The following is an 18,817-nucleotide window of genomic DNA, read 5'->3' as shown; positions in this document are numbered from 1 at the left end:
TCCGCCGTCTCCCCAAGCTGCCGAATGACGCCGACCTCAAGAAAATGTCGTGTGCAACACAAACAGTCACCCTCGAATCCGCTTCTTCCAGCCGTCAATCCAGTCCTGTGAGAGACGATGAACGCACGCGGCTCTTACCCCGAGGCCGCCGCCATTCTTACAACACTCTTCCATAGTCAAGCCCTAGGCCAGTAAGCACTCGCGGAATGCGCAATGCGTAGGAAACCCTCCATAAAGTATGCCTCGCGGCGCATTGCAGTTCGGACACCTGGGCCAATCTGTTTGGAGATCGAAGATAGACATTCCGTTGATTCGTACGTTGTTCGGACGCACACATTGTCCCTCAGCCAAACGGGACCGAGAACTAGCTGCCAATGGTCTACTCGCTGGGGGAGGCATCATTGGTGCTCTCATTGTCAACTGCTGGGTGGAAATCCGGAACGGCTGAACAAATTCAAGCTGCGGATCGAAGATCCTCCCAGGAGGAGACAGATGGTGTTTTTGAGCGGTGCTGTCTTGGCCAATATCATGTCAGACAAAGAGAATATGTGGATTTCCAAGCAGGAGTGGGAGGATCAAGGGCCTCGGATACTCGAGAAGTTGGGTCGGTCGGTTTCTTCATTCACTGTTTTACCGGCCTCGTTGAAAAGATGGTGCAGACGTGACGAGCCCAGCAAGATGAATATGAAAAGCTCGAAGAAACGCCAATCGGTGATGTAACGGACTTGGACGTTCCGATCGGATTCAGAAACTTCAGGGACAATGCAGCCACGATGCAACAAAAGAATGTTCGAAATAGCGTCTTGGACGGAAAGTAATAGCTGACTTCGGCAACACCGCTTCCAGCGGCCGAATAGTAGACGTTTGGAGGCGGGGGATCTTGCGTCTGCAGCAGCTGGGCGCCTCCAGACTTGTCGTCATCAGTATTATCATTGACGTTCTGCTTGACGGCTCCCAGGTTCTCGTCAAAAGTCGAGGCGATCTGGGATGGCACGACTGTCTTGGAATAGAGAGTGATGAAGCACGCCAGGGCAGCGAGCACCACCGACCCGATAACAAATGCCACGTCGTCGATGTAGATATCGTCCATACTGGACGGGTGGATAAGCTTGGACTAAGTCCTCTATCTGTCACAGTTGCGTTCGCCAGCACAACAGTCTGTGCGACCAAGATACCAGGCGCCTCGACAAAAGCCACGCTTGATATCAAAAATTGCCGACTCGGTCACGTCGACAAAGTACGCAATGCCTGCCGTGATCACACCGATCATGGCAACAAGAATCCAACCCTGTGCCGAGTCGAGAAGCAACGCCAGGCGTCCTCGGCAAGACGAAACTGAGTGTACCTGAACCCTGCCCAGTCATATTCTCAGTCATTGACGCTATCTAGGAGCTGTCAAACTACAAGTCCGTACGGCCATGAGTGCTTATGGTCTTTGTGACACTAACCTAGGTACAGAGGGGAAAATATAACTAGTGGTTACTCTGCGGTCGGCGGCCAAGTCCGGTCTGCGTACACACGCGGCAATGTTAATCCAGACGACAGCTCAGACGGCCACAGCGTGAGTTTGTCTACGGAAAGGGGGCCAAGAGGCTATCGTTGACAGCTCAACAGAACCCTTCTGGATCATCTTCTGGCTCAGCCGTTGCAGTCTCGGCAGGCTACAGTCCTTTCTCTATTGGCACCGAGACCGACGGCTCGCTCATCGTGCCGGCAGGCAGAGCTGCCCTATACACTATCAAGCCAACCATCGGCCTCGTCCCGCAAGCTAGGATTGTCCCTATTTCGTCCACTTTCGACTCGGCCGGTCCTATGGCTAAGACGCCCTACGATATGGCGGTACTCCTCGATGTGATTATCGACCCGGAGTAGAGGCCTGAACAGAGCTATACGTCTGTATTGACGGGAAGCTGGAGTGATATCTCTGTTGCAACGCTGGATCCTGAAGTTTGGAACTTGTCGAGCTACTGGATGCGGCTAGTCGAAAGTGCCACGCAGCAAATGGTTCATCTAACGTTCTCTCCCGTCGAACTTTGATGTTCCGATCAGCCAAAACGATGAGACAGAACCGAGAGATCCGTCAAGTATATGCCAAAATCGAGGCATTAGCCAAATCGTACGCTGATAACGTGCCTTTGATTCGCCACGACGTCTTGATCCTGAACGGCAAAAACAGCGAGTATATAGTTACAGGTGAAGTCTGATATACATATTTGTCGGCCGGCATCCCAGACTGACAAAGCCTACAGCTGCCGACTTTGTCCGAGATATCAATGCCTACCTCGCAACTCGAGTCAACTCCACGGTCCGAGATCTCCAAGAGCTGATAGACTTCAACGAACGACACGCCGAGCTGGAACTTCCTCCCTATAAGATTAGTTCTTTCGAGCGCTAGCTAGCTCTCCCCTTTCTCTCTCTCCACAATAATAACATTCGAGAGCAGATTCCCCGAACCAAGACCGGCTCAGACGAGCGTACTAGCAATCACTCACCGCAGACGAATACAACGAGCACTTTGAGCACCTCCGACATATGGTCCGAGACCAGGGGATCGATTTCGTCCTCGACACGTATGGGGTCGATATAATCATGGCACCGGCGGACAGCCTATTAATTTCCTACGCGGCCTACAGCGGTACGTTACTATGTCACGAAACGGTCCCACCTGACCAAGCTAGAATCCTCTATCCAGGGTATCCAATCGCTACATTGCCACTATCATACCTCGACTACAACGGCCGACCCTTTGGGCTTTCGGTGATTGCGCGTGAGAATCAGGAAGCCCTGTTGATTTTGACGATTGGATATTTAGAGTCATTAAAAGAGAAACGGCGAACTAATCGAGAGGAATTCGGGGATATTTACGAGAGTTTAACCATATGTCTGTACAAGAGGACCGTGGCACCAGTGGATCTGGAAGAGGCTACACTGCAGACCGTCCACCGCTGACGTGTTTCGACTGTGGTGAAGTTGGACACATGCAGATAGGTTGTCCTCGATTGAAGATTTGGCTTGATCAAGGAAACATCTATCTCAATCCGCAGCGGAGGATTGCCCTTGGACCAGCTAAGGAAGGAGTCGATGCCCCCTCTGTGTTTTTCCCTTCTCAGCAGGGCCGGCTAGGACACTTAAACACGCTCTCGAAATCGTCTAGCAATGCTAAGGGAAATGTTCGAGTGTCGTATCCGAGCCGGAACGTTAGGAGATCCAAACATCCTCGAGGAAGATTCGGAAGAAGAGTTAGGACATCGGGTTGCGCCAATCGAACAAAGAATAGGCTAAAGAGTCGGAAGCAGGACATGGGATGAGCGGTATCCCAAGGATCCTGAAGAGAGCTCAGGAGGAGAAGAACTAGCCACTACGTGAACGAGGCGTTGGAAGCCGCGGTTGAAGACTCTTTGGAGAGAGAGTCTGGATCAAAGGTCCCTCGTCGAGTGGGCTTTACTGAATCAGCAGGTCCCGGACAGTCAAGTACAAAACAGCCAGGACACAGTTATGGGCGATCCTGAACCTTCAGGGACGCGCCGATCGCAGAGGGTGACAATGCACGCAGACAACCTATTGCCACGAGAGAAATTGCAGAAGGCGCTAAGACGAATCGACGGACCAGAAAAGCTGGCTTCGTTGATCCTGTCACAGGAATTGAGAGGCGTAACGATTCAGGAGTGCTATCTAGCTCTAAAGAACTCCGTGGCGAGATGTTTTCGAAAAAGATCTCGGAATATAAAGACGAATCTCGCGAGGTTCTGCGGCATGGACACAAGGTTTCCACGATCCGTGTGGATGGACAAGATCGGCTCGCGTATAAGCAAGAATTGCTACATGCGAAGTGTCTTTTTGTCAACGTTAACACTCGGACTGGATGTGAACGAGGTTTGGTGGACAGCGGAGCCGAAGTGAATGTGATGTCGAAAGATCTAGCGGAAGAATTAGGTCTCCTCCCAATTACGCCTCCGCGAGCTGTGATAAGTGCAATCGGGTACGATGGGAAACACAGCTACCGATTCGAAGGAGCAGTCGAAGGACTGGCCATGAATATCGAAGGGATTGAGGTGACAACCCCTGTTCATGTTGCGAATGTCATGGATCCGCAGTATCGTTTGATACTCGGTACTCCTTTCCAGATTGCATCTCGTCGGTGACAAATGAATCGGAGAGAGGACGGGACTTGCTTCGTTATTCTCAAGGACTAGGAAACGTCGAAAGTAGTGGGGATTCAAGCAACAGAAGAGGAGATTGGTAACGATACTAAGACTGCTGAGATAGTCGAGTTATCACACGGGGGCTTGAACTAATGGGCGAACAGGAAAATCAGAGGCCTCTGTTCGCGAAGGCAAGGAGGCTGAAAATCGATATGGCAACGTGGAGTGGTGGAGGCGGGGGCAGAAGATCCTTGTACAGAGATGTGGCTGTACAAGAGGTAGAGGCGTCTGCGGAAGAAAAAGTCGACTCGACAGTTTTATCTTCAAACCGGGCGAAGGGCTTCACAACGAGCAATACAGAGTGGCGAGGGTCTCTCGCCGGAGAGATTCCATCAGTCTTGAAGAGGACATGCGCAACGAAGCCTTACATAGGAAGAGAAGGAAAGTAATGGCCCCTGTGGCTCGAGTGGACACCTTATACAAACGCAAGGCAGATAAAGTACTGCCAGTCAACACGTCCAAGACTGATGGAAGTACTCCTGGAGGCTTACTCGAGTGGCGAGGACGAGCGATTACAAGAGAAAAGGCAGCGGGGCTCTATAACGAACCCCACCGATACAGTGACTGGATTATGCCTCGATTTGCAATATTTCCAAGGGGATTCAGGCTAACGCCAGACCGGCTACAACGTCTACTGATTGGGGATCTTCTCCAATCCCCCGAAAAGGATGTTTTTAGTTGACATTCTATTCAACAGAGAAGGGCCGCTTTCCTGGACTTTCTCAGAGATTGGCAAGGTTATTGCCGAAGTTGCTCCTCCTCGGGTGATCCGAATAATACGACATGAGCCATGGTAAGCGAAAAGCTTCCATATTTCAAAGGCGTTGGAACCAGAGGTGATTGAGTGAGTAAGAGATTGTGTGAATAAGGAGGTCCTGGAGCCTTGTCATAGACCTTACCTGAACCCGTTCTTCCTGGTGGCCGAAAAGAAGCCGGGCAAATCCCGAAGGGTAGATGCAGCAATGAGCATGAACAGCGTGACGATTCGAGATTCAAATCAGACGATTTTGCAGAAGAGTTCGCTGGCATGTACATCCTGTCCTTGCTTGATTGGTTTTCAGGATACGATCAGATCGAACCGGGAACTGAGTGTAGAGATATGACTGCATTCCAGACTCCATTGGGACTCATAAGACAGACGACTCTTCCCCAAGGAGCGAGAAATTCGGTGGCTCAGTTTGTCAGGATTTCCAATAACGTTTTGGCAGCGCAAACCCCAAACACTGCTCGACCTTTTGTGGATGATATAGTGATCAAAGGCTTGAAGACTGACTATTCTGAAGAGGGAATGCCTTCCTGGGGCTTTCGGAAGTTCGTCATGGAGCACTTGCAGAACCTGGACCAAGTCCTGTGCGACATTGAGCGTGCTGGAGCAACCGTCCCCAGGCGAGAAATCTCAGTTCGGAATGAAAGGCAGGGATCTGCGATCGCGAAGGGGAGAGACATCCTGATGCCCTGAAGATTGAAAAGATTATGAATTGGCCAACACCAGGGAATCAAACGGAGTTAAAAGGCTTTCTGTGCATCTGTGTTTACTATCGCATCTGGATTGAAGGCTATGCCCTTCGTGTTTGTGTGTTTTATCGATTGCTGAAAAATGGAGTTCGATGGGAATGGAAGAAGGAACACAACGAGGCGATGGAAGCGTTGACGATCGCATTGACTACCGCGCCGGCGGTTGTGAGCATTGACTATGATGAAGGAGCGGGATTGATCATCCTTACTTTTGATGCCAGTATCGACGGATGGGGAGCCGTTTTAATGCACTTGGAAGGGAACCCGAAGCGCAGACATCCCGTCAGGTTAAAGGCGGAAGCTGGGTATGATGCTGGGAAGAGGGAGTGCCGAGCTCTACTGAAAAGCCTCAAGAAGCTCAAACCCTGGTTATATGGTGTAACCTTCTTGGTGGAGTCAGATGCGATGACTCTTGCAGCACAGCTGAATCCGTCAGCGACGGATCTTCCAGGGGCCTTGGTTACTCAATGGCTTACATGGATTCGGCTCTTCGATTTTGAACTTCGATATATGCCAGGCGCTAAGAACGTGGTTGCGGACGCGCTGTCAAGAAGGCCTACACCGGAGGAAGACATTGCTGCTACTGAAGAGGAGGAGGATATCGATAAATGGGTCACGGCTCAACTTGATATGATTAGGATTCGGCCCATTAGGAAGGTGATTGACGATGAGGACACCCTCTTGTACAGCCACAAGTCTGTACTAGGAAGAGAGCATGTCCAGGCTCGAGTCAGCCCCGTGCGAATTGAAAATGAGTCTGAAAATACCGAAGCGAGCGGGACGGGAGAGCACGTTTTCTCTTGTTGCTGATCGATACTTTTGGGAGGGCTTATATAACGACGTGAAGCAACATGTCAAGATATACAGAGAATGTCAGTCCAGATCCTCATTAAAAGATCGAAGATAGGTAAGAGGTGCAAACGGGTTCATACCAATGTTACTCCGATGCCGAAGTCTTATAGGAAGGAGTACCTCGTTGAAGGCCAGAAGTGCTTCCAGCGGATGGGTTGAGGCGCGAGGTATAGCGCAGCACAACAGTCCGTTTATCTCCCAGTTCCTCTGGGAAGATGTGATCTGCAAAAATGGAATCTTCAGAAGATTGATTGTTGACGGTGGTCCAGAAAATAAGGGCCTGACAGCTAAGTTAATGGAGAAATATGGTATCAGAAGAGTGGTCCTTTCAGCATACCATCCTCAAGCAAATGGAATAGTTGAGGTTGGGCATCGCGCGACTGCAGATGCACTGGCAAAGACTTGCCGGAGACTCGACCGAAAGGATTGGACGGGTCACCTTCATTCTGTGTTATAGGCAGATCGGACAACAGTAAAGACCAGCACTGGCTATACCCCATACTAGCTGGAGTACCTGCAGAAGGGGCCCCTTTGATCAGTATGGAAGAGGTAAGGGAGGTCAAAAAGGCCTGCGGGTGAAATGATTGGATGATTTGCTAGCACAGCCACAACTCTGTACTAGGATTTCTTGTACAGACTTCTAGAAAAGGCTAGCGCGAACCTTACTTCAGGGAAGCCGATGGACCTCGGGATGCAGAACGGTGGAGCAGACGCACTTTCAAACGGTGCAACTGGCACTCGATTCTCTATGAAACATGGCTCAAAACTTGATCTGTTACTGTTCCTGGTCGTGTTACTTGTTGTTTTCCAAACACAGTGCCCTCTGACGCGTGAAGATAAACCTTGTACATGGTTGTGGCTGTACTAGCCACCACCGCCACTGCAGCCCATTCACAGCATGTCCTCATCCGTCAGTCCCAGGTGCCGGACGAACCCTCGCTTTCTGCGGCTCGCTTCGCGATCTCCCTGTCTTCGCTGGCTATAATCGGACCAAACCTGACCGACCTTTGCGTCCATATTGGGACATGCCCCTGCTGCTTTTTGAAACCCGAATCAGGCTCGGCTCAACTCCGGCTCAGCCTTCATCAGGGCGCACCGCCACGGCTCAGGTGGCTCCCTGAGTAGCTCAGCCCTCTCCACTATCCTTGTAAGTTACCTCGGCACTGCTTGAGGATATTGAGATGGGTCCGTTTTTGGTCCTCTCTAATCTGGTCAACTTTACTCGAGCAGCACCCGTTAAGGGGACCCGATTTTGGGCACCCTGATGAAGCCTGGTAAGGGGGACCTCCAGACACCGTCGGATCGCCTTTTCTCGTGGTAGGAAGACGGTCGTCCTTCGCAATGCATTCCCCTCCCTCTCCCTCTTCTTCACTCACGCAATCGTTCCTTCTCCCTCCCCCCTACGCTTCAGGCTCCTCACTGTGTTCTGCAAAGTCTCGCAACAATATTACCGTATCCTCTGTGCTGCTGGTCTTTATTGACCACTGTATCTTCTCTCGTACACGGGTAAACATGACGAGAGGCCGTAGGAACATCGTTGAACGGGCGAAGCAGATGGGTTACAACGAGGAGGCATGCAGTATCGTCAACGGTGACCGGCTGCTGCCTAAGCTCGAGGATGGAACGATAGCAAACCACCAAGCGGCGCTCAGTGCATGGACTGAGTACGTGGCAATCTTGGACTTCATTCCTACGACGAGCTAAACGGACGGGCAGTTACGTTGATCATATGAGCGAGACAAAGCAGAGAATACCTTGCACGGACAACCTTGAGGATCTGAAGGATTTCGTCTATATAAGAGCCAAGGTAATCAAAGGCACACAGAACAAGACCGCAAGTGTGGAAACCGTTCGGAACTACTGGAACAACTTCACAGGCGCTTGGAAGCGATCATATCCTGCTATCAGAGACGATCTCAAGGAGTCAATTCACGAAGTACGTCTCAAATCATCCTTTCCATCGTTAACGCAGCAGCACTAACCCACGAACTCAGTTCATCTATGGGCCATTGAAAGAACTACTAGGTCTTCTTGACGAAAAGAAGCCTCGAAGATATGCAAATGAAAAACACCTTTTGATCTATGCCGAGCAGCTTTGGAGCAGAGACTGGTTCATCTACTAGAGACCTGGAACGAGGATCGACGACTGGGCCTTACAATTATCCAACGTTTTCAGCACTTCACGGATTGGCGAATACGTTGAACCTAGCGCTCGACGCGATAGTGACCGAGGGTTGTACTACAAAGTAAGTGTATCCCCGAACATCTGACGTCCAGCACTAACGGTGGTTGGTTATCCAGGACGTAATGTTCATCTGCTTCTGGAATGAGGACAAAAAGCCAGAACTTGCTATTCAGCTTACGAAGGATGCAAAAAACATGTCCAACGCCCCCATCAGTAAGAGGTAGGAAGCTGATAATCCTCGAAATTCCCTACGTCTCCTGCTGAACCCCATGACCAAGCCACGACACGCTCTGACGGAAGGTAAAGACTTGGACTTTCTCTGCTTCAACAGCCTTCTTCCATTCCTCTCCCGGCTGCTCGAGCTCGGAGCATTTCGGAACCATAGCACCATTGAGAGCCTCCTAGCTGTCAAGCCGCCAAAACATACCACTTCTTGTCACATCCATTGGAAAGACCACATTCTCGACACACCCTTCTTCGAAAGCCAGGCCCTGAGCCGGGCTGGTAAGATCGAACGGGCGGAGGCATTTGGGAGAAGGATGAAAAACCTCGGGATCCGTGCGGGCATGCCGGAACCACCAACGCAACATGACTGGCGGGCGGAAGGTCTCTTCAAGACAGGTAACTACGGCACTCTCCCTTAACTATTTCCCTCTCGACTAACACCATCGTCTCACCACAGCGTGGTTTTCGATACCTCGGGTATTGAAAGGTATCATTATATTCAAGATCAAACGTACGAAATAGACTCTTAAGTCTTTTCAAAAGTCCTAAATTAAGAGATTATTAATAAGGCACTAGTCTCATTGTGTCATGAATGACAAGCATATAAGCTAAGAGGTCCAAGATCTGTCATGAAATGACAGGATTCTTAGTCTTTTTGGGCGATCCCCAAGGGGCTGTGGACCTCTTCCTGACAACTGCGGCTTCACCTTTACACACACTCAAATGAATTGGGCCTACAATTTTGGCCACTCTGACTTGAAACTAGTCTATATAAAGCTAAGCGTTGCTTCTTGACATCGCCAATTAACAAGAAGTAAGCTCTGATCACGTGTAACACTTTACGGTCCATTACAGACGACTCTGCCGCCCAAAAGCAGTGGCAGAAAACGCTAATAGCGGCAGTACTATTTTAACTTAACTAACCCGTGGCCGCTTTGTGGAGGCTAGAAAGCCATGAACCGACAAGTGGATGCAGGTCAGGTACCGTCGACTGTCCCACCCTTATTCGAGCTTGCTTCGGCTATCCCAGCAAGTAGTATGTCATGATCACCTGCCGGCACAACAAGATGCCAACAAGGTTCAGCCGCATCGCCTACATAACAGCTAGATTCGACGTTCAAACCTAATTGTGCAGTCTGCAGCATGGTTCTGCCTGATACATCTCGAATCGCGGACCGTGGCTCAAATTTTTGAGCGATGTCTAAGCCTTCCGATCGACTCGATCTGTGAAGATTTGAATGACCCTTAATGTCAGAGAGTCTTGGGGTGGGATCGTTAGACGAAGAGTCAGAGGGTTGAACACGTATCTTGATTTGTATAAAGCTGTCCTTGAGACATCGACTTCTCGCACTGTTGAGGGCCTCTCCAGCAGTGCGAGAATAGAGGTCCTATTTATCTCTTTCTGCGTATACCTTGTGGGGGCCGCCTTAGCACTTGGGGGCCACTCGCCCCATGGAGTGTTGTCGGCCGGGAAGCGCATTGTAACAGTCATTGTAACAGCCCTGCTTCCCGGGTGACAGAAAGAAGCCACAAAGAAAGAAACCACAAGAAAAGAAGCCACAAGAAATGAAGCCGCAAGAAGAGAAACCTCAAGAAGAGAGTGTAGAGTATGGAGAAATGCTTGTGCTCGGTAGAACGTCTTGTCTTTGTTTATTGTCCCCTGCTGATCGTTTATAGTGTCGGCTCACGCAAAATTACGAGATGAACTTCGGAACCTCGTTCGTGGCTATCTCACCAAGAAGGTACGGCTCACTGAGTTGGGACATCAGCCAGTGTGATTGTAAAATCTTGCTCAGCGTTAGGTAGCTTAGATTAGCTTTTATGTGCAAGGCTCTGATGCGACATGGTACCTTCCCATATACTATGCCTTGATAGGGTGATCTTTTAGAGAAAATTAGATGAACACAGGCCGTGAATTTAGCTGTAATAACATTATCTCGCATTATATAGTGAATGATTGTGGTAAGTTCTACGTGATCCAGATCCAGTCCCTAAGCCTCGACCGCACAGTCGCAAGGTCCAAATAGCGGCATGTATGTATCATCGATGTGCGCACGTAGACAATTTTGGTGTAGAGTATGCTTCCCGCAAGCTTTCCAAATGATACTCGCACCATCTCTGAACTCTTGACCACAAAGATAACACAAGCGTGCGGTACTCGGCAGGGTTTTCAGCAAGTCCGGCGTAGACACACAAGGAAACCACGACTTCGGATCATATTTATCCTTCTCCAATTGGAATTTCGAGAAACATTTAAGGAGTTCCTGGTACTTAGTATCGTCGGACTGCACCCTGCTGAAGGCCTCTAGTCTAGCCCATTCAGGTAGGTCATTGAGCACTAAGTGGAAGAGCGGATCATCGTTGGGTATGGCATTGAACAATGCAACACAATGCTCCCATGTTTTACACACCTGAATGACTGGAGCGAGACTCATTCTTTTAGCAGGAAGGTCGTTACGTTTCACAACTTGACCTAAGAAGTCTTGCAGCGGGTTGTCTTTATTAATGTTCTCCTGCCAGCGTTTGGAGGCGCGACCGTCGGGACTATCGGAGTCGCTCCGTGGACGTTTTCGAGTGAACTCAGAAGTTGACGTCAGGAATGATGTTATGGCTTGGAGTGTCTGCCGCTTCGCCCGAGGCAAGTTATCGATCTCATAAGGTCCTTCCAATGGACGTTTTTGAGATGGCATATTTTAAAGCCGCTTCAAAACCGCGAGATCTAGAAATTTTGACAACTTAAGAAGGCCTCTTCAGCTTTGCTGCGAGGACGATGATTTCTAGATGGCGGGCGGGCTTGGATACCAGTTATAAGTCGCTAATGACCCTATTTTGGGAACCAAGGCGACGCCCGCTAGTAGTCTCAACCTATCGGCAGTCGCCGCAATACTGGTATCCGATTTTGTGTAAATTCAGATTTCTTCAGGGTAAACTGAAAGAAATTGCAGTTTCACGTTGGTTGCGTACGGTCCATGTCATTGCATTCATCATCGATGAACACCAAACCCGTCCTTATGCCTCGTTGCTAGTTAGTAACTTAATTTACTGAAGACTGCTGCCCACAGGAGCCTCAAAAAATGCACCTCGACCTAGCCTTAAAGGCCCATTTTTGGACTCTAATCCCCGGCGGTCCGTGAGGCATTCAACTTCTGGGTCCCATCGAGAAGGACAAATTCTAAGGTCCTGTTTCTGGGTATACTAGGCTCAGTATTAGTATAAAAGACTTCCCCTGCTTAATTACGAAGCAGTACTCCTAGCATTCTCTAGTATCTACCAGCCTATTCCGAAAGGCTGTCTTAAGCATGGCTCCCACAAAGCAAAAAAAGATAAACCAAAAAACCTCAGACTAGCGATGAAAACAATACAACAGACAAGTCCGAGGTTAAGATAAGGGCTAGAGCAGAAGCACTACTAAAGGGTCTAACGGAAGGTGAAGAGAACGAGGAAACGCGCCTGCGTATTGCCAGCATACAAGACTTTCTCAATCAGGCAGATAGCGAATTGAACGAGGATGACCTGATGAATTTTGATCCAATGGACTTAGACACAGACGAGGAGATAGTCAAAGACAATGACGCCGCAAAGAATACAGCTGAAGAAGGAAAACAAGACGCCGCAAAGGAGGCAACGGAAGAAGAAAAACAAGACGCCGCAGAGAAGACAACGGGAGGAGAAAACGCAGGCGCCGCAGAGAAGACAGGCACGACCCTGATTAAAACTTTGCTCAAGGTAAAAAAAGAGCCTGACGCCGACAGCGGTGACGAAGTTCTCCTGTTCGTGCCTGACAAAGATTCGGACTCCGAAACCGGGGAGACCGATGCCGATGGGGATCGGGTTCTGTTTGAGAGGTTTGGTCCTAAGCGTGGAGACGATGTTGTCACCGTTGGATGGATCGGAGGCAGAAAAACCCAGTATCTCAACCGTTTCGGACCAAGAAATGCAGCAATACACCGAGTCGAGGGGTCTGTCGCTACGCAGGCGTATGAAAATGACAAACCAGAAACCGAGAAAGTGAGCAATCCCACCAACCGATTCGGAGACAAGAAGCTGCCTAACGGCAATTTGGAATTCACTAAACGGCACATTCGTGGAATTTACGGGGTTGCGTGGGAAGGCTCCGGTGAAGCATTCGAGGACGACTTAACACTCATTGATCCAGAGGTGGCGGGAAAGGATGGAGATAAGTGGATCCCCACATACGTGTGGATTGGTTGGGACGTCGCCGGTACCGTTCGGAAAGCTTGGGAACCAAGGTAGGCTTTACGTGCCAGATGGGGAAAAAAGGACGCGGACAAGGCTATCTTCGAAGCGGCTTGTACGGCGATGAGAAGGTATAACGAGGTTGTGGCCGGTAAACGGGAGCCGAAGAGCAGATCGGCTTCGCGTGGCCTCGCAGACGACACCGTAAGGTTTTTCCGACAGCAATCACTCGGCGCAAACCGGGAATCCCCAAGCAAGACGTCTGCGTCTCGCGCATCCGTATCGCGCATGACACGGATGCCGTCTACATCACCCACCAGAACTACCAAGACGAAATCCGGTGCCGCTGCTGCGGACCATTGGGCAGAGGAACGTGAAGAATTTCAGATGGACTTCTGCATGATGGCTGGTGTTGAGGCCTTCCAGCAGCTGACAATCGAAGACAAGGCAGCTTGTGCGAAGGGATGGCGTCTTGCGAAGGCCGAGTTGATGCAGGCTGCTTGAATTGACAACGCCAAAGGGGATATGTTTCCGTGGATGGTTTTATGTAGGTCCTGATTTTTTCATTATGGTCGCAAGCAGGTTTCACTCCTTAGTGTGCGTAGTTTTATAAATTGCTCAGCAGCCTTGAGGTTGGCATCCGAATAAATAAGACATGGCGAAGTAGGACACTGGCTCGTGACGTTGACAACCCAGGAGTGATAAATAGAAAGCATAACATGGCGAAGACTGCTGATCAGCTTCAAATTGTCAATACCGTACTCGGCCCAGCTAGCTTCAACCATCCAAACCCTCCTCTGTTTTACCTCCGGATCGTGCATGTGTTAAGCCACCAGTCTTCTTGGACTTCTTCTTCTCGCGTTCGCTCGACGGTTTGTTAGATCCACTCGCACATGCCATCATTGCACCTGCTTCGACACATGCGCGCAAACGTTCCACAAGTTCCATTTTCATACGCTCGGAATCCTGGATGGTGTCCCACCAGACGGCTGAAGTTCCAGACCACCCTGACTCCACAGCCCCAGGTTTCGGTCTGTTGTGGAGTTGGCTATTGGCCAGAACATCAAATTGTTAACGACAAAGACACTGCGGGGCAGATTTAGACGCACCACTTCGCTGTATGCATATTGTAAACTTGCAAACTCCTCCTGCACGGCATCAGTGTCAATCTCTTCAACGTCAGTCGAGCCAGCCTTACTTCCACCAGTTGAGCGACCCTTGTCGGCGTCGATGGGTCGTCAATGTTGGCGCGAGCGGCCATGGAATCGTAATGGCGGATCACTTTCTCCCGATCATTGATCTCCAGTAACGTAAAATGATTACCCTTGTGGCTCACTGGGCAGAAATGCACAAGATGGCCCGCGTCTCTCCGTACATCTCCTGCCTGGTCGCGGAGACGAGCCACTCGCCGCGCCCACGCTGCAAAGGGTCTTCCGATTGGCTTTGTCGTTCTGGTCTTCCCGACATCGTCCAACGGGACACTATACCCATGCTTTACAAACTCGGGCTTGTCCGAAATGTCCATGGCAAGGTGAATCAGATCGTCATTCAGCCATTCTCCGCATTGGAGTCTCTCGAATGTGTCACAGGGAATCGACAAATCGTTGACTGAGACAGTGTCGACCACGTCGAGCTTGCGCTTCCCCAGGACCCTGGTGCCGACATCTTTGATCAACCCATGCACCGCCACATCTAATGAACCCTGTGGCAACGGATCCTAGGACGAAAATTTTAGTTTCAGTACGTGTCACTTCCATGGACTCCTATTGCTTACCGAGTCCAGAGCAAATGTCATCCGGAACTCCTGGATCTCTGTTGGCGAGACGAGCTTCTCCTGGTACAGTGCATCATATAGGGCGTGAAGGTCGGGTTGGCCTCGTTCAACCAACAATTCCAGCTGCGGACTGAGGATATGGAGCAGCCCCATATGCTTCGGACTTTTCTGAATACCTTTGATCATTTGCTCAAGATCTTTCGCCTTGGTGTAATCCCTGGGACCGGGATGTCAGCTCGGACAAATAGCCGTCTCAGACAAGACTTGCCAGATCTTGGGGCTGAAAAGAATGCCCAAGCCAACAGCTTTGATGAGAGTCGTCAATTTCTGTCCTCGGCTGAGGTGCACACTGATTCTCTTTCTCTCAGTTCGCCGATAAGCTTCGGTCACACCGGCGCTTCTGTCAGGATCCGGCTCGGTCGCGTCGTCTTCTGATGCGTCATTCAACCTACCAACGCCGCCAACCCAAATTCCCTTTGACAAAGATCCTCTTTGCATACGTTGCAGTCTGTCTAGCACATGTTTCGCCGCACCTTTACGCCCGACAGGCTTGTTTCTCTTTGATCGAACCCAAGTTTTGGCCAGTGCGACCTGTCTGTCGTACCATTCCCAAGCGCCAATATACTCGATCATGTTGAATATCGTGGTCTTCTGGTGCTGAGTCGATCCCATGCGTAGTATGTTCATCCACATCGATCCATCTGTCCATTGGTCTAAGGTCGAAGGCTCCGATGACTCGTAGCTGTGTTTGCGGTGCGTTTGTAGGATTCTTGCGTGGATCTGGGTCGGCACTGCGTATGGGTATTTACTGAGATAATGGATAACTCGCACAGCCTCGGTGACTAATTCCAGCCAGGAAGTGGCTTCCGGTGAAGACGATTGTGACTCTGACCCCGATGCTGATGGGTCGGCTGCGAGTGGCGTCGGGCTGGTGCCTGTTACGGTCGATTTTGGTTCGGTTCGGGTGATTGAGGCCTTTTGAGGACATGTCACACCCTGGGATGTGGCACTAGGCTCCTGGCCTTCAGTCAAGTTGAGAGATGGAAATGTTGCTGCCACCTCAGGACTCTGGTCTGTCGTTTTGTTCAATCCGCCTGCGGTGTCCCGGCCATGTGCCGCTTTTTCCTGAGTTCGAAGTCCGCCACTCCGGGTGGTGCGCCGTTGCTGGCCGGATTGCGACGCTATCTCGGGGAGTGCATCGACTTCACCATTTTTCATGTTCCCATCGACCTCCCCACAATATTGCCGCACAGTGATAGGTCCGACATCAGGAGTGTCCATCGCGCAGCCAGCCACAAGTTGACTGTCTTTTGCCAAAGGGGGACATTTTGTAGAACTACTGTTTGCCGCTAAGACTTCGGTGGCGCGACGCGTTTGGTAGGGCAAGTTCTTCCTCGTCTTACGCTTTGGCGACGCGAATCGGCTGTTGTGATCCTTGGCCGGCTCCTGTTCCTGCTGAGGAAAGTTTTTGATGCTGTTGCTCGTCTCTAGAATGGTCTTTGCCAGCACCTCGGCGAACTTTGGCGCTTTTTCACAAAGTCGTCGGATTATCAGTGGGAACTATTTGTTCATCAGGTCTCGGCGCCCAAAGTCTCTTGGAGATGTTCGTGTGCATGCCACGTACCTCATCCAGACGTTGAACGTCCATCGTCAGATCCGAAGGAACTGACTGGACGAGCTTTTGGAGTAGCACGAGGACTGCCGGTCTGTGGCCCCTCGATCGGCTGTGAGTGAAATTACGTGAAGGGCCAGAGTTCTCAGACTCCATTTTGAAAGTGAGGATTGGGACAAAAGAGTGAATTCTTGAGGGTTGGTCTATGTATGAAAGTCATCTAAGGAAAGACCAGGAGGGCAGGCTGGGGGTTTTGAACTTGATTTTGTCGGGCTTTTCGGCATCCTGGGATGCCAAAACGCTCGACGAGAAGTTCCACCTGAGGAGGATCCGGACCTTGAGGACGTACTGCTGGTGGCACAGCTCCAGGACCCATCACGCTTGTCCAGTCCTTGCGAACCAGGGCATGCAGACGGGCGGAAACACTTGGGTTCCACAGTGTGCGCGCAGGCAACTCGGTTCACTAAAGCGAAACAAAGAAGCCTTGCCGGAGGAGAAGTTGCCTTGGACCGGCAAACAATCATTCATTCCGGCCGGTCCTAAGTCCTGCAGGACCAGTTTGCCAGAGCAATGTTCAGCGGTCAGTCGGCTCCGACAGTTACGCTCAACTTTGCATTTACCTACGCAACTACCTAAGCATGCGAGGCCCCATCCTGAGACGTGGGTCCGACAACAAGGCAGACTGAACCAGGGGATCTGGTCATTCGGGGAGCCAATATTGCGCACTGGGATCAGGGGTAAGGTCGTTGCAGCATCCACAAGAACCGGACGGCCTTGAAAATCGACGAAAAACGGCATGTCACATGAACTTTTACCCGCCACTGCCCGGGCTTCTTCTCAACCCTGTGCTGGCGCGTGCCACTCTTTGTCTGTGCGTACAGACCGGCCCCTAAAGAAGATGTCACATCTCGGGCCGCCTACGGAGTGGTGTGCGAGTCTCGTACTGCAACCGTCAGGTTCATTACGTGGCAAAATAAATACGTGGCTGGGTCGTGACACTCTTGCCATGACCGATGTAATGGCATAAACCGGTTCACGGTTCTGTTTGCAGGCCATCATCATTCGACACGAGATTGACAAGCTCGGCGGATAATCCAAGGGGCGAAACTGTGCTTGCGCGGAGAGAGAACTCCCGGTTGAATATCGTGATGCTGTACCAACCTTTTTGACCAGGTAGCCCAGCTTCCAGGTTCTGGTAAGTACAGTCTGTACCAGCTTCGTGGCCTGCTTGAAGGCGTGATCTCTCCTCATCTCCACGACCTTCATACTTGGGGAATCACTGCGTCACCATTTGCCAACTTCGCATCCAGATCTCGCAACCGAGGCACCTGGTCACTCACGATTCCGCCAATCTTCGTCTGAGGTGCAATACAGAACTTTTTGAGCGCAAGGTCAGAACCGATGACAGACTTTTCCCTGTCAGCTTTCTAGATGTGCTAAGAATCGTCGATCATGGTTGCCAGATTCTGGTGCCCATGAGAGCCTCGGACGAGCAGAAGATGGGTCTGTGCGTTCACTGAAGAAACACTTGATGAATGAAATAGAGATACAGCTTGACTCGACTTGACTTGGTTTCATTAAACCTGACCTCTCTCTCCATAAGGGAGTGGCATGCTGCGTGTATAGAGATACAGTAAGATTGCGCTACAAATTTCCATGGCCAAAATGTCTCATGTTTCGCAAAGCCTCTTGTTGTTTCCGGAATAGATAAGGATCGGCCTAAATCTCGAGGCTCGGAATGGCATCCAAGCTCTCCAAGGAGATAGGACCTAGCCAAGTGCCATTGGCAAGGGTTTTGTAATTATTGGGATCCTCTGCAAACCTCCTCACTGGCCTTGTCTTTAAAGAAACCATTCCTATTTCCTCGACTGCCTTTAACACATCTGCCACGTGGTTGTCAGCTCACTCCGTCAGCACAGTATCATGGATTCTCCAAGGAGCCGATAAGCATCCCGAGCCACGTTCTCTATGTAAAGATAGGGGCAAATACCTTTTTTGTTTTCTCCACTTTCTCGCACATCACCAGGGTTGCAACCTCTTTGTCCCACCATACGTGAAAGGGGATCGATTCTGTCAGGAGCCTTGAGAACGACTGGTGCTGAAGTAATTTGGACGGTTCCTGACAAAAGGCTATGTGTGGCCCTCTCAGCTACATCACGGTTGTCATCATAGGCGTCCAACATTGGTGTTGCTGGTAACGCGAGCTGTTGCACGCCGTCATCTCCGCTGGAAAGGGCCTCAGATAGGCCTTCCAG

General features: G+C 50.5%; 9 protein-coding genes across 9 annotated transcripts; 7 read left to right on the top strand and 2 right to left on the bottom strand.

Annotated features, from left to right (window-relative positions):
• Positions 1-622: 622 nt before the first annotated feature.
• Positions 623-1,090, bottom strand: AYL99_11908 (hypothetical protein; the record flags this gene model as incomplete). The annotated part of the gene is made up of 1 exon (XM_018843412.1): positions 623-1,090. The coding sequence occupies one exon, from the start codon at positions 1,088-1,090 to the stop codon at positions 623-625; it is 468 nt and encodes a 155-aa protein (XP_018687253.1).
• Positions 1,091-1,244: 154 nt separating this feature from the next.
• AYL99_11907 (hypothetical protein) lies at positions 1,245-1,872 on the top strand (the record flags this gene model as incomplete). The annotated part of the gene is made up of 4 exons (XM_018843411.1): positions 1,245-1,339; positions 1,390-1,410; positions 1,459-1,561; positions 1,615-1,872. 4 exons carry the CDS (start codon positions 1,245-1,247, stop codon positions 1,870-1,872), a joined length of 477 nt encoding a protein of 158 aa, XP_018687252.1.
• Positions 1,873-2,057: 185 nt separating this feature from the next.
• On the top strand, positions 2,058-2,949 carry AYL99_11906 (hypothetical protein; the record flags this gene model as incomplete). Its single annotated transcript, XM_018843410.1, has 4 exons — positions 2,058-2,193; positions 2,250-2,378; positions 2,498-2,635; positions 2,693-2,949. 4 exons carry the CDS (start codon positions 2,058-2,060, stop codon positions 2,947-2,949), a joined length of 660 nt encoding a protein of 219 aa, XP_018687251.1.
• Positions 2,950-5,840: 2,891 nt separating this feature from the next.
• AYL99_11905 (hypothetical protein) lies at positions 5,841-6,527 on the top strand (the record flags this gene model as incomplete). Its single annotated transcript, XM_018843409.1, has 1 exon — positions 5,841-6,527. One exon carries the CDS (start codon positions 5,841-5,843, stop codon positions 6,525-6,527), a length of 687 nt encoding a protein of 228 aa, XP_018687250.1.
• A 1,554-nt stretch (positions 6,528-8,081) lies between these two features.
• On the top strand, positions 8,082-8,692 carry AYL99_11904 (hypothetical protein; the record flags this gene model as incomplete). Its single annotated transcript, XM_018843408.1, has 3 exons — positions 8,082-8,233; positions 8,286-8,505; positions 8,564-8,692. The coding sequence occupies 3 exons, from the start codon at positions 8,082-8,084 to the stop codon at positions 8,690-8,692; spliced, it is 501 nt and encodes a 166-aa protein (XP_018687249.1).
• A 331-nt stretch (positions 8,693-9,023) lies between these two features.
• AYL99_11903 (hypothetical protein) lies at positions 9,024-9,544 on the top strand (the record flags this gene model as incomplete). Its single annotated transcript, XM_018843407.1, has 3 exons — positions 9,024-9,375; positions 9,437-9,490; positions 9,537-9,544. 3 exons carry the CDS (start codon positions 9,024-9,026, stop codon positions 9,542-9,544), a joined length of 414 nt encoding a protein of 137 aa, XP_018687248.1.
• Positions 9,545-12,510: 2,966 nt separating this feature from the next.
• AYL99_11902 (hypothetical protein) lies at positions 12,511-13,233 on the top strand (the record flags this gene model as incomplete). The annotated part of the gene is made up of 1 exon (XM_018843406.1): positions 12,511-13,233. One exon carries the CDS (start codon positions 12,511-12,513, stop codon positions 13,231-13,233), a length of 723 nt encoding a protein of 240 aa, XP_018687247.1.
• Positions 13,234-13,299: 66 nt separating this feature from the next.
• On the top strand, positions 13,300-13,680 carry AYL99_11901 (hypothetical protein; the record flags this gene model as incomplete). The annotated part of the gene is made up of 1 exon (XM_018843405.1): positions 13,300-13,680. The coding sequence occupies one exon, from the start codon at positions 13,300-13,302 to the stop codon at positions 13,678-13,680; it is 381 nt and encodes a 126-aa protein (XP_018687246.1).
• Positions 13,681-14,126: 446 nt separating this feature from the next.
• AYL99_11900 (hypothetical protein) lies at positions 14,127-16,718 on the bottom strand (the record flags this gene model as incomplete). The annotated part of the gene is made up of 5 exons (XM_018843404.1): positions 14,127-14,324; positions 14,375-14,893; positions 14,951-15,167; positions 15,210-16,510; positions 16,575-16,718. The coding sequence occupies 5 exons, from the start codon at positions 16,716-16,718 to the stop codon at positions 14,127-14,129; spliced, it is 2,379 nt and encodes a 792-aa protein (XP_018687245.1).
• Between the last annotated feature and the right edge of the window lie 2,099 nt (positions 16,719-18,817).

Source organism: Fonsecaea erecta (genome assembly GCF_001651985.1).
Source record: "Fonsecaea erecta strain CBS 125763 chromosome Unknown Scaff18, whole genome shotgun sequence".
NCBI lineage: Eukaryota > Fungi > Ascomycota > Eurotiomycetes > Chaetothyriales > Herpotrichiellaceae > Fonsecaea > Fonsecaea erecta.
Note: the sequence above shows the minus strand (reverse complement) of the source record. Positions and strands in the feature narration are given on the sequence as shown.